General features: G+C 39.4%; 1 protein-coding gene across 8 annotated transcripts in view; it reads right to left on the reverse strand.

Moving 5' to 3' along the window:
* Positions 1-3,815: 3,815 nt before the first annotated feature.
* NKTR (natural killer cell triggering receptor) overlaps positions 3,816-16,126 on the reverse strand; it is a 112,519-nt gene continuing 100,208 nt past the window's right edge. For 6 of the 8 annotated variants that reach the window (XM_032772492.2, XM_032772485.2, XM_032772459.2 and 3 more), the window contains 5 exons: positions 11,273-14,233; positions 10,046-10,141; positions 9,327-9,386; positions 8,587-8,691; positions 3,816-6,430 (listed from right to left, as the gene is read on the reverse strand). In XM_032772492.2, the coding sequence (XP_032628383.1) occupies positions 6,352-6,430; positions 8,587-8,691; positions 9,327-9,386; positions 10,046-10,141; positions 11,273-14,233 (3,301 nt within the window). In that variant the 3' untranslated portion in view covers positions 3,816-6,351. The remainder of the gene's footprint in view (positions 6,431-8,586; positions 8,692-9,326; positions 9,387-10,045; positions 10,142-11,272; positions 14,234-16,126) is intronic. The other 2 variants (XM_032772476.2, XM_032772469.2) reach the window with 1 other exon arrangement.

A 16,126-nucleotide genomic window follows, 5' to 3' on the forward strand; every position in this document is an offset into this window, starting at 1 on the left:
CCCCTGGGGCAAACTAAAGGGCCCAAGGTTCCAGCCACTGTGGAGCTCCGGGTCCTTTAAATGCCGGCTCCAGCCCGGCTGCCAAAGCTGCGGGCGGGATTTAAAGGGCTCCTCTGGGCTCCCCACTGCGGCAGGAAGCTTGGTGGAGCCTTTAAAACCTGCCCGCAGCTCTGGCAGCTGGGCTGGGGTGGCATTTAAAGGGCTTCTCCAGGCTCCCTGGGGCTTGGGGATATAATTTTGAGTGTACGCGGTTTTCGCTTTACGTGATAACCAGAGAATGGAACCCCCGCGTAAGATAAGACTTGCCTGTATAAGCAGTTTCTGTATTTTTTTACATAGCACTTAGCATAATGGGGGCCCAACATGGCTGGCCCCTTGGTACTATCACTGCTAAATAAGTTCCATTTTAAAAAATATCATTTGCAGTTCACCTTTAAGGGCTTTAAATATGACAGATTGCAAAATAGTAAGGACTTCTATTTATATATACAAGGAAGCAGAGTCAGGATGAACTCTACCCTGACATCTGGTGGTGAATTATGGCAAGTGTGGAAAAGAATTTCAGGGGCTGATCGTGTTTGCATAGGCACACCCACCTTGCTTGGCACAGCCCACGGCAGCCTGGGATGGTTGCTTTGGCAGCTGTGGGATCCCCAGATTCTTTGTTGTTGGGGTGGGAGGAGTGGAGTATTGTCACCCTGATCGTGTGGATGAGGAACTGTGAAACTGCTTTGTGACAGGGAGTCTCACCATCAATTGAGTGGCACTCGCTAGATAAGGGCTCCTTGTGTGAACCAGATGCACCAATTGCACCTTCTTTTCTCTCTACTGTTGGATGTCAGAGCTGATTTTTGATTCCCTTAAGAATCTAAGTTACAGGTTACTGAGCTGAACTATTTGGGTTAATAGTGCACCAGCACTGGGGTTCCCCTATGAGCTAAAATCACTAAAGAGCTGTGCTAACTAGTGAGGGAGCCTGAAGCTCCCTCACTAGTTGCAGAGAAGAGCACCTAGCAGAGAAGGGCACCTAGCAGAGTGGAGCAGTTTGTGGGACAGTTGGAGTGCCCATGGAGCGAGCAGAGCTGAGCAGTTTGCGGGGACGGCTGAAGCGGATCACAGGTTGGCTGGTGGAACAGAGCAGCTGGCAGAGTGGAGTGGAGCAGAGCTGAGCAGAGCTGAGCAGTTCATGGGGAAGACGGAAGCAGAATCCCATGGAGAGGCAGGGCAGTCGGCCCCGGACCACGTTAAGGTTCCCCTTTCTACCCAGGCTGGCAGGGGGGAGGGGGAACCCCTGCAGATAGACTCTTGAATTCTGGAGCTGCACTGACCTGGGACAGAGACTTTTGGGTTGCGGGACTTTTGGGACTGTGGGTGATTTTTGGGTTGCTGGACTCTTGGGACATTTGAGGTATTGGACTTTGGAGTCTTGGGGTGATTTTGGGGTTGCTGGACTCAAGAGTCCAGGGAAAAGGACAAGGCCTAGTTGAGGTGTTATCCCAATCTAATGCTATATTGTTTATCTCATGTTATTAAACATTTTCTGCTACACCAAGACTCTGTGCTTGCAAGAGGGGAAACATTGCCTCTTAGAGGCACCCAGGGATGTGTGTGTAAGATTTTCCCAGGTTACTGGGTGGAGGTTTAAGCTGGTTTGCATTACATTGTAGGGAAGGGACCCCTACGTATTGAATCCGGCCCTTGCTGCTATCAATTCGGCCTGGCAGAAGGGTTACACACATACACACACATGCTAAAACACTGGTACTGGGTTTTATAAAACACTGGTAACACATCCTAACTGGTTATACCCATGCAATTCCATTGACTTCGGGTTGAATGGATGTAATTTTAAATGCAGAAATTGGTCCCTTTAATTAATAGTTTATAAAATTTTAATAAGAGATTTAACCTCCTATAAATAAATAGCTAAAAACTAAAATGCAGGTGGATAAGTGTGTTTCACAACCATATTAATGCAAAAAGTTGTTTATATTGGTGTAAGACTGCAGACGAATTTGAAGCTTTATTTTGTGATTTAAATCCTAGGCAGCATTCATGTTGGAAATTACACCAGATGAGTTCCACCGTACTGCAGCTCAAGGTCATCTAAATGCTGCATTCTGCTCCAAACAGTAAGCATGATCATGATGAACCACGTAAGGCCATCAACAGAAATTTAATACACTGTCAGCCAGTGGGTGATCCTCAGCTTCCTACCACCCCAGGACAAGGACACAAACAACCCTCATGTAAAGGTGATACTGGAACTAGAGACCTCTTCATGTGCAAATCTATTTAAAAAAGAAAAACTGCATTTATGTTGCTGCTTTTTAAATTGTTTAGAGCACAAGAGCTAGTTATTCATGTGATGGATTCCACTATGCCCAAAGTTGTTATTTTTCTCCCTTAGGCATATTAAAAAGGAAATTGCTTACCTGTAATTATAGATTCCTGAAAATAGTATCCTCTACAGAGCTACATTGCTAGAGCATTCTGGATGCCATGTAGTTGATAAGCTAATAAAAACAGCCAGAAATATGAAGACATAATCCGCTGAACCAAATTTAGGTTTTTACTGTATCTGAAACATAGGTATTATGTTCTCGGATTTTAGATTTCAATTTTACGGAATGATGCCCTGAACTAACAATACATCCCTTAATATATGGAGGTATACATATTTCATAGAACTGGAAGGGACCTTGAAAGGCCATTAAGTTCAGCCCCCTGCCTTCACTAGCAGGGCCAAGTACTGATTTTGCCCCTGATCCCTAAGTGGCCCCCTCAAAGATTGAACTCATAACCCTGGGTTTAACAGGCCAGTGCCCAAACCACTGAGCTAGCCCTCCCCTCTGACAACTACATTATTTTTTTAGCTGTAAAACCTACTCTGTCTACTGTTTATCTCCACATACAATTCTATAAACTGTGGTTAAAGAGAAATAAATATGCAGGGCTGGATTCTGGTCTTATAGCAGTGTAATTTTCAGAGTGGAAACAAAATGTAAATTTTAACAGAGAGTAATTAATCGGTGGAACAATTTACCTAGGGTCATGATGGATTTTCAATCACTAAATTTTCAAGTCAAGATTGGATGTTTTTGTAAAAGATCTGCTCTAGGAATTATTTTGGGGCAGTTCTATGGCCTGTGTTATAGCAGGTGAAATTAGATGATCACAGTGATCCCTCCTGGCCTTGGGATCTATGGATTCCACTGACTTTTGCTTGCAGTTTACACCAAAAGACAGAGATCACATTTTGGCCCACAATGTAGAAAATAGAGGTCAGCCAGCTCGTGCCAGAGACTAGATCTAACACCACAGATGCATGCTATTATTTGCCCCTCCCTGCAGGAAATCCATTTTTACCATGTACAGTGGCAATTAGTCTGTCCATTAAGACAATGCTGATCTTTCCATGAAATCCAGTTTTTCTGAAACAGAAATTCTAAAAGACTAATGGCTTAGTTTGCTAAGCCATTATATCTGCTGACCAAAACTTATCCCACGTTCTGAGTGTTACACAAATGATGTGACAATGTGTATTTGGGAAATAATATTTAGCTTAGCATTTAAAGTGAGAATTTCAGCCAAGATCTGTTATGCGTATTCTTTCACCAAGAATAGGCACCTTTTACATATCTTGATTTGGTGTCTGACCACTTCCTTGCTTCAAAACTTTTCAAAATATTTGTTCCTCAAGCAGCTATTATGTAAATTCACTATATAGATGTAGGAATCCTTTCCTATATTGGTCAGGAAGACAAAAGACAACTTGTAGTCTTTTAGAGAGGAAACAAACACACAGATGGATATAGAACTTGAAGTATACTTTTAATTTCTTTAAGTTCCCCTCTTAAGTAACAGAGGAATTTTTTCAAATGTAAAGAAATCAGTGTTTGCATATATGTACAAAAATTCCATTGACATTTCTAATCACTACCTGCTTCTGAATAACAAATCTGCAGTAAGTAAACAGAATATTATAAAAACGCTCAATAGTGCATTTTCTATTAGGACAATTCGACGTAATACAGAGTCCTAAATACTGAGTGAATCCCTTTATAAAGCGACAACTGCTGATGTGAACCACAAAAATATAACATTCTAGCAGTATGCTTTGGACTGGTATTATTAGTTGACAGTATTTCTATTGCACCCTGTTTTTCTAGCTTTAAAAGTCAACTCTGGCCTGAAACACGACAAAGTTATAGCCTGGGAACACTTTTTGTTTTTACCCCATGTGATATGGCAGTGTTTAAGATTTTGGATGCCTTATTTCATGTTTAGCACTTAAAATAGTAAAACTTTAATATGAATTAATCCCTTGCAAAGAAGGTGAAATATTCACTTACTTTTGCATTTAAAATTATGGATCTGCTCCAAATAACATTATAGTTGTTTTGAGTTAGCAATGACATTCATTCATTGATTAGCAGGTTGTAACTTTATTAGAAAAATTTTTGTAAACCTGCATGACCTGCTAGAACACAACTATTTATAGCTTCAGTTGAATGTATATTTCAAGAACGTACAAAATATGGATTTAAAAGATTATGGGTGTGCTTTTTCTTTTAAAGCTACCATAAGTGTTAGAAGGGTTTAATCCTAACTTTTGGAATAAAGAACCTGATTTGGACCTATGTTTGAAAGCTGGATATTCATATCTCAATTAGTTTAGATCTAGGTATCCCAGGACCTTGCAAACTAACTGCCCACTCTTATCTATGCATAGAAGGTAAGTGGAGTATGACATTACATTTTCAACCTTTTTTTAAAATTTCCTTTGCATGTTTCAGTTGAGCACCTAAAGACTAATTTTTAGTAATTTAATGCTATCAAAAATTATTGAATTAACTAAGAAAAAAATTGACAATTTTACACTTCAAAGCTCCTGATTTTTTTTTAAAAAAATTTCACTGTTGCAAAACATTTGAGAAAAGTAAACAATCTCAAAGTATTACAGATAGTTAGTAAAGCAAGCTATTATAGTACATTGCAGTACTCATTAGCACCGCTAAAGCCATACTAGTCAGCTTTTCCATTATAAACCCAGATTTCAGGAGTTTATTACTGCCATTTAAATAAAAAAAATCATTTCTTAGTATACAAATTCTTAACCAATGAAAAATGTATTTACAAGTAATTTTAAATCAGTTGAACCAGAGTTTTGCAAAAAATTATTCAACACAACTTTTGCAAACCATTTGTCCATAATGTGGACTCACTTTTGGTATCAAACTTTCAAAGTACTGTGGATACTTTTTATTAAGCATATCACTTTTATAGCAATGCCATATTACAGATTAATAAATAGTCCAATAACTGTACAATGACATCGCCCTAAGATAGAAGGGATACATCCTAACTTAGAAGAAAATGTTTTACCTACAAATATTTTGGAATGGGCCATTATGATTTATTCTGTCAAAACTATTTTTCATGTCTATTTTCATGGACTTATAATGTGACTCAAAGATTTATAATATTGAGCTTCAGAGACAAACTGATGTGCTCCATGCACAGCAGCATGAACTGAAATAGGACTGCCTAGAAGCAATTTTTTTTCTGGGGTCTTAAACACTGAGTTAATTATCACAAAGAAAATCACTTAAAAACATTTAAGTTCTTAGACAACAGGTTGGATATTAAGAATCAACTCTGATTCATCACCCTTTTCTTTGCACACCGTGCCAAATTATTACAATCTGCTTGGTATACAATATCTCACTCTTTTCCTTATACCTTTGCAATATCAAGGTACAAAGGGGTTGAGTGTTAAGACAGTGTGGCAGTCGGTTTTCATCACCTTGCTACTGTTAATCAAATCTATATTTATAAGAAGTATGTACAAGACACCACTGAACTGACGGCCAGCATTTAAAAATAAGCATTTTAATAAAATATACAGATGGCAGCCTTTACAAATATTTTTCTTCAAAGTTTTATAGTTATCAGCATTTATTTCAAAATAATAGGCTGAGAGCCCTCCGGTATTTATATGGATACTTTGAGACAGTACAGACTGCTGCACCCGGAAAAGGAATACTAGCAAATGTATATAAATGTAATTTCATGGCTTGGAAAATGTGATTCAATCAAATAAAGTTAATCTTCGTAGTTTGTTACAGTAGCATTTGGTATAAGGGAAAAAACCCAAAACCTTAGCTGAGTTGTGCTCAAAATGTCCATTCATCAATGCAGCCAGTCAAATGAATCCACTGCTAATAAGCAAGTTTCACCTCACTCGGTAAACATCCTTTACCTTCACTTGTGACACTGACAGAACAAAGGTATTACAACATTTACACAGAATTACTAAGTACAATCTACATTGCTGAGGACACATTTTCAGCTAGATCTGCTGCTTTCACTGGGGCTTCGGTTGTTAGAGGAACTGCGATCACTTTCACTGTCAGAACCATAAGACCTACAATTTGAAAAAAGAAAAAAAAAGAAAAAAGAGTAAAACTTCATACAAATCAGATTTCTATCTGTTTGTTTCAAGTTCAAAACTGTGGTGATCCAAATCTTAGGAGATGAGTGTAGGTGAAAAGAAAAAAAAAATCTGTGAAAACTTCTACAGGAACACAATATATATCCATTTTGAAGCACTTGGAGGAGAGGAAGGTAATCAGGAACAGTCAGCATGGATTCACCAAGGGCAAGTCATGCCTGACCAATCTGATTGCCTTCTATGATGAGATAACTGGCTCTGTGGATATGGGGAAAGCAGTGAATGTGATATATCTTGACTTTAGCAAAGATTTTGATAGGTCTCCCACAGTAATGACCTATCAAAACTAGGTTTTGGAAATATCAGCATATCAAAATGAGCACAGGCACTTTCTGGCTGTATAAACCAGAAGTGTTGACTACTTGGCCAATGGCCAGGATGCAGCTTGCTTGATTTTCTTTTTTGGTCCTTTTGGTTGTGAAGAAAACCTTCCAAATGCAAATAAGTGTACCCCGATCCAATGTTGTCTTCCTGATGTTTGCAGGAGGCCTGAAACAATTATTCAGAGGGTTCTACTTCCCACCCTCCATTATCCTCATGAGGATGTCAACATTAATGCAGAATGAAACAACTTTATGGGCATGTCTACACAGTGTGGTATGCACACCAGTGTGGGGATGTCAATTCTAGCGTTGTGCATTAACTGACTGACATAGACCCTGTTGGTGCGCACTAAAAGTTCTCTAGTGCACAGTAGGAAACTTTGAGTGCACACCAGCAGGGTCTACACAAGCCAGTTAGCATGCAACACATTGGTGAAAGTTAGAATTCACACCTCACTGATGTGTGTTACTGCACTGTGCAAACAAGTCCTATGTCACCAGTGGATGGAATGGGAAGGGGTGGGAATGATTTCCACAGGCTAGAAACAGAATTGTTACAAGGGAAGAAATATAGAGGAAACAAGAAAATTGGGGAATGAAAAAGAAAGGAGAATGGAGAAGGAAGAAAAAAAGGGCAGAAACAGTGATGTTGCTAAACACTGGCACATTTTCCCACCCAAGTGATGCTGGTTGAGAGAACAACTAAAATTTAACTTAACTTACTACCGAAAGATCATATTCCATCCTTGATCTTTGTGCAAACCTCCCACAGACATCTGAAGGAATTCCATTGTGGATTGAGGGTGAGATATAGTCCCAAATTTATATCATGGACCATACTGTACAGACAGCAATACCAGCAATGCACTAGGCTTGTAGACAATTCTTTTTTAAACATGTGCTAGGAATGTCACCTTTAACAGCAATTGGACTGTGAAGAATGTAGCCAAAGTCTATAGAAGTATAAATGTAATTACACTTAGAGGTACTTTAATTGTAGCTGCAAAAAGAATAGGAGTACTTGCGGCACCTTAGAGATGAAGCGAGCTTATGCTACAATAAATTTGTTAGTCTCTAAGGTGCCACAAGTACTCCTGTTCTTTTTGTGGATACAGACTAACATGGCTGCTACTCTGAAACCTTTAATTGTAGCTGTAATTACATTGTAGGAAGCATCATTTCGATTGTCATTCCTATTAGCATAGTTATTTTTCATCTCCCTTTCACAAGTTTTTTGTATTAGACATTGAGGTCTAGCTAAAAAGGATCTACCATCCAGTAGAATCTTGACAATTGGGCTAGTTTTCAGTCCTTTATACCCATGGCATTTAAGCACAAGCGTGGTCAATTTTAAATTCTGCAATTACTATTCCTGATTTAGCCAATGGGAATTAAATGACAGATTTTTAAAAAATGTGTATATGCATGTGTAGAGATGAACATATGCACACATACACACAATGGATTACATATAATACAATGATTTCTCTCTCCTCTCACATCCCTCTACCCTCCTCTTTCCTTAGAATTCTTGGAAGTAGGGATTGCCTGTGTTTGTGTTCTCTCTTTATATTTCTGGTTCTTAATTTACCATTAAACAAATTTGCTAGTAACAGTACATTTTATACTTGAAAAAAGACTGCATCTATTGAAATGTTGTTCCTTATAAACTTCCAGTAAAGCACCTAAGGAAATTAATTGTGTACAGTTAAGTTTTTGAAATTGTGGCACTGAAAAATTACATACCTGGATCGTCTGTCATAACTTCGAGATCTGCGGTAGCTGTCACTCCTCTGACTTCTACTTCGACTATGACTTCTGCTGTAGTAACTATCATAAGTATATGACCTACTTTAACAGGGAAAAAATAATTGAAGACTTTGGAAAGTTCTTTTCTAAAATGATCAAAATTAGAATTTTGGATGTTTCTTGTAAAGACATTTATATAAGGAAATATTTTTGTTGCTATATTCCTATTACTACTTGAAGGATTTGGCAAATAAGCCAAAATAATTGTAAATGTAATAAAATATTTATCAGGAAGAGTATAAAATTTCTTCACAAAGCAGCGGTTTACCCAAATAAGTGGTTTACTTTCAAAAATAATGTATTTTTAAATAAAATAAAATTTTTTACAAATCTGTCAACAAATTTTGCACAAAGTATAAAGAATATCAAGCCTTGACTTCCCTCCTTGACCATACGCTTGTAAAATTTTGGAGGGATTTAAAATGGAGGACAAAAGAGTAGAAAGCAGCAGTAAAGGGCACCAATCAATTCAATTCTCTTCAGGCCCTAATACCATGCCCATGACTGATATCTGGATACTTTGGTTGCTCTTTTCCTCCTTTAATTTCAGGAAGGTAAGTTTGCAATATTTTGGCTTACTATAAAGCTGTACTTTGAACAATATCACTGTCTTAATATATTTGCTCATTATAAAAATTACTTTGTTCCCAGTATTCATGTAGTATCATAATCCATACCTGGATCGACTGTGATGATCATACGAACTGCTTCTGGATCGACTTCTACTATAGGTTCGACTGTGACACAATCAAAGAAATACATTTTAATCATTAAATTCGGAACAAGGACTGAATTAGAAAAAAATTCTAAGTGACTTTCTTGATATTCCTTGTCCACACTGCATGACATTTAACAATTATTCTTCAAAAATAAGCGGTTACAAAGGTCTGTTTCTATTCTTAAAAAGCATACATATTTCAGAGTAGATTGCTTCCAGGATGCACCTGCATAGCTACAACTCAATTTAACTTACTAGGATGTGTCTGATTTGTAGTTTGTGATATAAACATACTTAGGGTGTTCTTATCTCGATCACAGAAACTTACCTGTGATTAAGGTTAAGATTTTGTCATGGGAATTTTTCAAAGTCATGGACAGGTCATGGGCAATAAACAAAAATTCACAGAAGCCGTGACCTGTCGGCAGGTGGGAGACTGACAGTCCAAGCCCCACTGTAGGGGGTGGAGGGGAGGAGCTGAGAGCCGATTCAGCCCTGAGACTCCAGAAGGGGGGCAAAGAGCTGAACGCCACTCCAGCCATGCTACTCCAGACCCTGAAGTCGAGGGGTGGGAGGGCCCTGAGAAACGCTCCAGCTGAAGCCGAAGAAGTCATTGACATCCATTAAAGTCACAGAATCCATGATTCTGTGACCTCCCTAACAAAATCGTATCCTTACCTATGACTCTTGTAACTGTGGTAAGATCTACTTCTACTTCTTGACCGATCTCTACTGTACCATCCTCTGCTTCGGCTTCTTGTATAGCTTCTTGATCTATAATTGATAAACAACTTTGAAAAACATATACAGCAACTCCTCGTTTAATATTGTCTCACTTAATGTTGTTTCAGTGTTACGTCCTTGCTCAATTAGGGAACATGCTCGTTTAAACTTGTGCAATGCTCGCTTATAACATTGTTTGGCTGCTTGCTTGTAAGATTCAGTGGAAGAGCAGCGACTTTACAAGGAAGCACAAGTCCTGCTTCTCCGCTTCCTCCCCCTCCCTCTCAGTGCTTCCCCCACCACCAAACAGCTGCTTAGTGGCGCTTAGGACTTTCTGAGAGGGAGGGGAAGGAGTGGAGACACAGCACTTCCCCGCTTCTGCCCCTCCCTCCCAGAAAGTCCTAAGTGCCATGTGCTGGGAGGGAGGGTGACAGCAAGAAAGCCCCACACCTCCACTCCTCCCCCTCCCTCTCGAAAATCCTAAGTGCTGCTAAACAGCTGTTTGGCGGCACTTAGGACTTGGGGGGTGGGGCAGTGAGATGTGGCGTGCTCCGGAGAGGAGGTGGAGTGAGGGTGGGAAGAGGTGGGCTTGGAGTGGAGCGGGGACAGGAAGAAGTGGACGTGGAGCATTCCCGGCAAAATCCGATCCTGTTCTCTGGGGAAGCTGCTGCTGCTGCAAAGGTGCTTCCTAGCGTCCTTGCCTGCAGCGGGCTGTGCCTGTGTGGGGTAAGCCAGGGGCACTTCCCAACCACAGTATAGTACAATCCTGTACAGTATAATGCCCTTTGTCTGCCCCCAAAAAATTTCCATGGAACCTAACCCCCCCGCATTTACATTAAATCTTATGGGACAATTGGATTCGTTTAACATTGTTTCACTTAAAGTTGCATTTTTCAGGAACATAACTACAATGTTAAGTGAGGAGTTACTGTACTGAAATATAATTAAAATGACAGTGATGGAACCAGAATTAACACTTCAAGATAAACTTGAAAAATAAAGTGCTTTATTGCAAACTAGTTAGTGAAGAGATATATTGCTAGTTTCTAGTTAGCACATTACTGCTGGAAAACGAGAGATCCTGTCAACACAGAACTTGCATTTCTATCTCAGATTCATTTGCTTACCATTTAAGTAAAACTGTAGATTACTAAAACAGAGATTACATAACAAATTACTAACCTATATGAGTAAGTGGAACTTCGTGATCGACTTCTTGAGTGACTGTAGGATAGAGATCTTGTTCTATGTCTGGATTTAGATTCAGATTTACTTCGTGACCTACTTAGACTCCTGGATTGGCTGTTGTCATCTCTACTTGGAGGAGACTGTTCATCACTTGAACTCTCTTGCTTCCTTGGTCTCCGATTTAACCGTGCTGTCTTTCTAACTTCATCAAACAGAGATCCTGGCCTGACTTTATTTTTACTTTTTATTTCTATTCTTAAACCTTGTGGCTTAGAGTCAGGTGCTGACGTACTGTTTGTAACTTCTGCAGCACTACTAGTAGTAGCAGATTGTAGATTACCTACACCCTGTAAAGGTTTCCATTTATTATCTATCATATTGCTTTGTATATTTTCAGTTATTTCAGTTTTCAAAGTGTTTTCCACAGTAGCGACGATGGTGACAGAACTATTGTCTTGTATTTCTGGTTTTTTGACTTCTTTAACATTGATCAATTGTTTAATACAGTTTCCTTGTTTGGCTGTGTCTGGTCCAGGGCTCTCATTCTGTAAATCTTTGTTTGCACTAATATTTACAGTCTGAGATTTAGCACTCAGGATGACAGGAGACAAAACGTCCACAACCACCTTCCCAGGAGAGTTACGATCTGGAGTACAAATCTCCATGTTATCATCAGTCTGCATAACATCCTCTGATCCATTTTGTTTACTTTCTTCAATATGTTTAACACCTTTCTTTGAAGTAGCCACATTTATTTCTGGATTTAATGTACTGGCTGAATAGTTGTGCTCACTGTTGTCTTTATTAAGGTGACTATGATCTGGTGATGTATTGCACGTAGTGTTCCTACTCGAGAGGTTCTCATCTTCACAATACTTTTCACCATTTCCAGTTTTATCTTTGCACATTTTGTTGTTTTCATAAGCTTGTTGGTTTTTATCTTTACTGTCCCTGGTAAGTTGCTTTTGTTTTTTATCATCTCTGGTAACAGGCTTTTCATTCATGTCCTCATCTTCCTCCTCCCCAAACTCCAGTGGAGGCTGCCAGTGAAAAAGCTCTTTTTGTTTCTGAACCTTATGCTTCTTCTCTTTTTTCTCCTTTGATTTCTCTTTGGCTTTTTTGGAATGTGACTTTTTGAGGTTCTTTTTGGACCCATGTTTGTGTTTTTTTGACTTTCCTTTAATATTTGCCAAACCGGAGTGGGAATTCTCAGATGCAGAAGAGGAGGACTGTTGCTTGCTTGTTTTCCAGGTATGATCAGAAGAATCCAGAAAACCTTCTGAAGAATTTGATTTAGTTTTCACCCTGCTTTTGGTAAGACTGAGCTCTGTATCAGATCCTGATGTGGCCTCACCTTCCTCTTTACTAGATGAAGGCCTAGAATCTTCTCTACCACTTCTAGTCTCTCCTCTTTCTGAATTTGATTCTGAGTCCCATTTACTGCCTGAATAAGTCTTTCTTTTTGTCTTTGCACCACTTCTATGCTGTTCAGAAGTTCTCTCCCTCAAAGATTTCTTTTTTGAATGGTCACTGTCCCATTCAGACTTGGATTTCTCCTCACTTCTGTCATCAGTCAAATTGTTTTTATTCTCTTTCTGGTTGTCTCCTTCTGGTTGAGAATGTCCTTCCTTCTCCTGGACTGGCTGTATTTTAACAGAATGCTCACTATCCGTAGAAAAGTCTAAAGATGATCTTCTCTCATTCTCTTTTAGTCCTTCAGAAGACTCATCATAGGCTTTACTCTTCCTGACAACTGTGCTACTTTCAGAGCTACTCTCTTGCCTTTTCTTCAATGATTGGAAATTTTGCTCACTGGATTCAGATTTCCTCTTGCTACCATGTCTATCATCATCACTAAGAGAGTAATAAGATGATGACCCGCTATAACCTGACTGGTCACTGCGGTATCTATTTGGTGACTGAGATCTGCCAGTTGACCGAGATCTTGATCTTGAACTAGATGGACTCCTTGATCTTGTGTAAGATCTAGAGTAGGATCTGCTTCGAGAAGACCTGCTCCTTGATCTTAGCCAACTATCTGAACTTCTCTCACTATGAGACCTTGAATAACCACTTCGATCACTATCTGAACTCTTTCGTCGCTTATGGGAGGAGGAGGAAGTATTAACCTCTTTAATATTTGCTAAATTGTAGTTACTTTGGGTAGGCATTAAATGGGTTGTTTTAGCTTTCATTTCCTGAATTCGCTCATAGGATGGTTTCCAGGGCTTTTGTCCAGGTTTCCACCTGGAAGGTGGAGGACTGTCACTTAAGGGTATAACCGGAATATTTTCAGCTACAACAGGCTGTATTACAACTTTATCACTCTGTGGTATTGCTGCTCTTACAGGTTCAGTCTTATTTGGCTTATTTTCATTCAATTCTGCTTTAGTATTTCGTGGTGAATTTGAAACTGTTCTGTGGTGCCTGGAGTTAGTGCTAGATCTTGATCTGCTTCGAGAATGAGACAATTTAGATGCTGTTCTTGATCTAGAGCTTCTTCTGGAATAAGATCTAGATCTAGATCTAGATCTGGATCTACACCTGGACCTGTAATATGATCGAGAATCTCTGCTTGATAGAGTTGATGAACTTTGGTCATCTTTGTCAGATTTAGACCAGTCTCTTCTGGATGAGCGTCTAGAAGATAATGAGGAAGAAGGAGACTTCCTCTCATGATCCCGAGATGACTTTGCCCTCCTGATTGAAGAACGAGAGGATTCTACCTCTGATAAGGGTGAGGCTCTCTTTTTTTTAGTTTGCTTATGTTTCTTGAAATGCTTTTGCTTTTTAGCTTTCTTTTTGTGTTTTGGCTTCTTTTTCTCTTTTCGGTGCTTTTTGTGGTGGCTGGTATACCTCAGGGTACTCAGGTCAGAATAGCCATTATGTGACCAAGATCTTGACCGCTGGGACAAACTTCTTTCATCCCATCTGCTTGAACATGGATCACTCAACCTTTAAAATAAAATAAATAAATAAATACATAAAAAAGTACACAACATTAAAGGAAATCCCCTAAAATTAGTTTTTTTATTTTCTCCATCCAATATAGAATACCAATACAATTGGTTCTCCAGAGAGCTGAATGAAATTAGGTATGGGAAAATGTTACTGTCATAAACAAATAGTAGAAGTTAATAGAACAGAAGTACTTTATACCTCTTTTGACTGTAAAGGGTTAACAAGTTCAGTGAGCCTGGCTATCACCTGACCAGAGAACCAATCAGGGTACAGGATACTTTCAAATCTTGATGGAGGGAAGTTTCTGTGTGTGCTGTTAGTTTTTGGTTGTTGTTCTCTCTGGGTTCTGAGAGGGACCAGACGTGCAACCACGTTTCTTTCCAATCTCTCCGATACAGGCTCTTATAAGTTCAAAATAGTGAGTAATAGGTAGATTAAGGTGAGTTAGGCTTATGTTTGTTTTCTTTATTGAAATGTGCAATGTTGGCTGGAAGGGAGTCAATTTGTATTTGGGCTGAAAGATTTTAATTTGTACTTGAATTACTTAGGCTGGGGACAGTATTCCCAGTGCCTATAGCTAAAAAACCCTGTCCTAACTTCATTCCTAAGTTTTACATAAGTAATTCTTACTGTTTTTTCTCTCTTTAATTAAAAGTTTTCTTGTTTAAAGAACTGACTGTTTTTTTTATTCTGGGTGTTGAAGACGCCCAGGGACGGTGGGTCTGGATTCACCAGGGAAGTGGTGGGAGAAAGGAGGGAAGGGAGAGAGAGAGGTTAAATTTCTCTCTGTGTTAGGATTACTGTCTCTCCTCAGGGAGAAGTCTGGGAGGGGGAAGCGAAGGAGGGGGGAAGGTGAATTTCCTCTCTGTTTAAGATTCCAAGGAGTTTGAATGCACAGTGATTTCCCAGGGTAACCCCAGGGAGGGGAAGCCTGGGAGAGACAACGGTGGGGGAAAGGGTTTACTTTCCTTGTGTTAAGATCCAGAGGGTCTGGGTCTTGGGGGGTCCCCGGGCAAGGTTTTGGGGGGACCAGAGTGTACCAGGCACTGGGATTCTTGGTTGGTGGCAGCGCTGCAAGTACTAAGCAGGTAACTGAGCTTAGAGGAATTCATGCTGGTACCCCATCTTTTGGACGCTAAGGTTCAGAGTGGGGATTTATACCATGACAGTTATATTTGGTAGTAAGTAAATATATATCTTAAAAAACAGCCTATTATACTATAAAAAATATTCCCTTTCAGATGTGAAGTGGCTTTTATTAATTATGAAGTTAGACAGCTACTTCTCATCTGGGAGATAACAGCTATCAAATATCAGTTAAAATCATTAGTTTTACATCATGCAGATAAGCTAAAAGATGTGACTGGCTTATATACTGCACAATCTCGCCATCCAAAAAAAACCAAACCAAAAACTGGTAGCTTACCAGTACAGTAACTGTTGTTCTTTGAAATGTATTGTGCCCATATACACTGCAGGTGTTTGTGCACCCAGTGCACTCGAGTCAGACTTTTGCAAGGAGTACCACCAGATGGAGCATGTGCTCTGCGGTGAGGGCATAAAGCAGGTATGCTGCTGCCTCCCTCTCTATTCCTTCACATTGTTGTATATAATGTCCAAAGTAGCAGAGAAAGTGAGAGGGTCCTGGAATGTATACGTGCAAAACACATCTCAAAGAACAACTGTTTTTTCTCTTGTGCGTGATTATGCATAATATACATTCCACTACTAGTGAAGCATAAGCAATTCCCTTACAGGTGGAGGTAGTTCAGATCATCTGAACAGAGACTGTAAGATTGACTTGCCAAAGTTGGCATTGTCACAAGACACTTGAGAGATGGTGTAATGAGCGCAAAACGTATGTACAGACAACCACGTTACTGCCTT

Source organism: Chelonoidis abingdonii, chromosome 2, assembly GCF_003597395.2.
Source record: "Chelonoidis abingdonii isolate Lonesome George chromosome 2, CheloAbing_2.0, whole genome shotgun sequence".
Classification (NCBI taxonomy): Eukaryota; Metazoa; Chordata; order Testudines; family Testudinidae; genus Chelonoidis; species Chelonoidis abingdonii.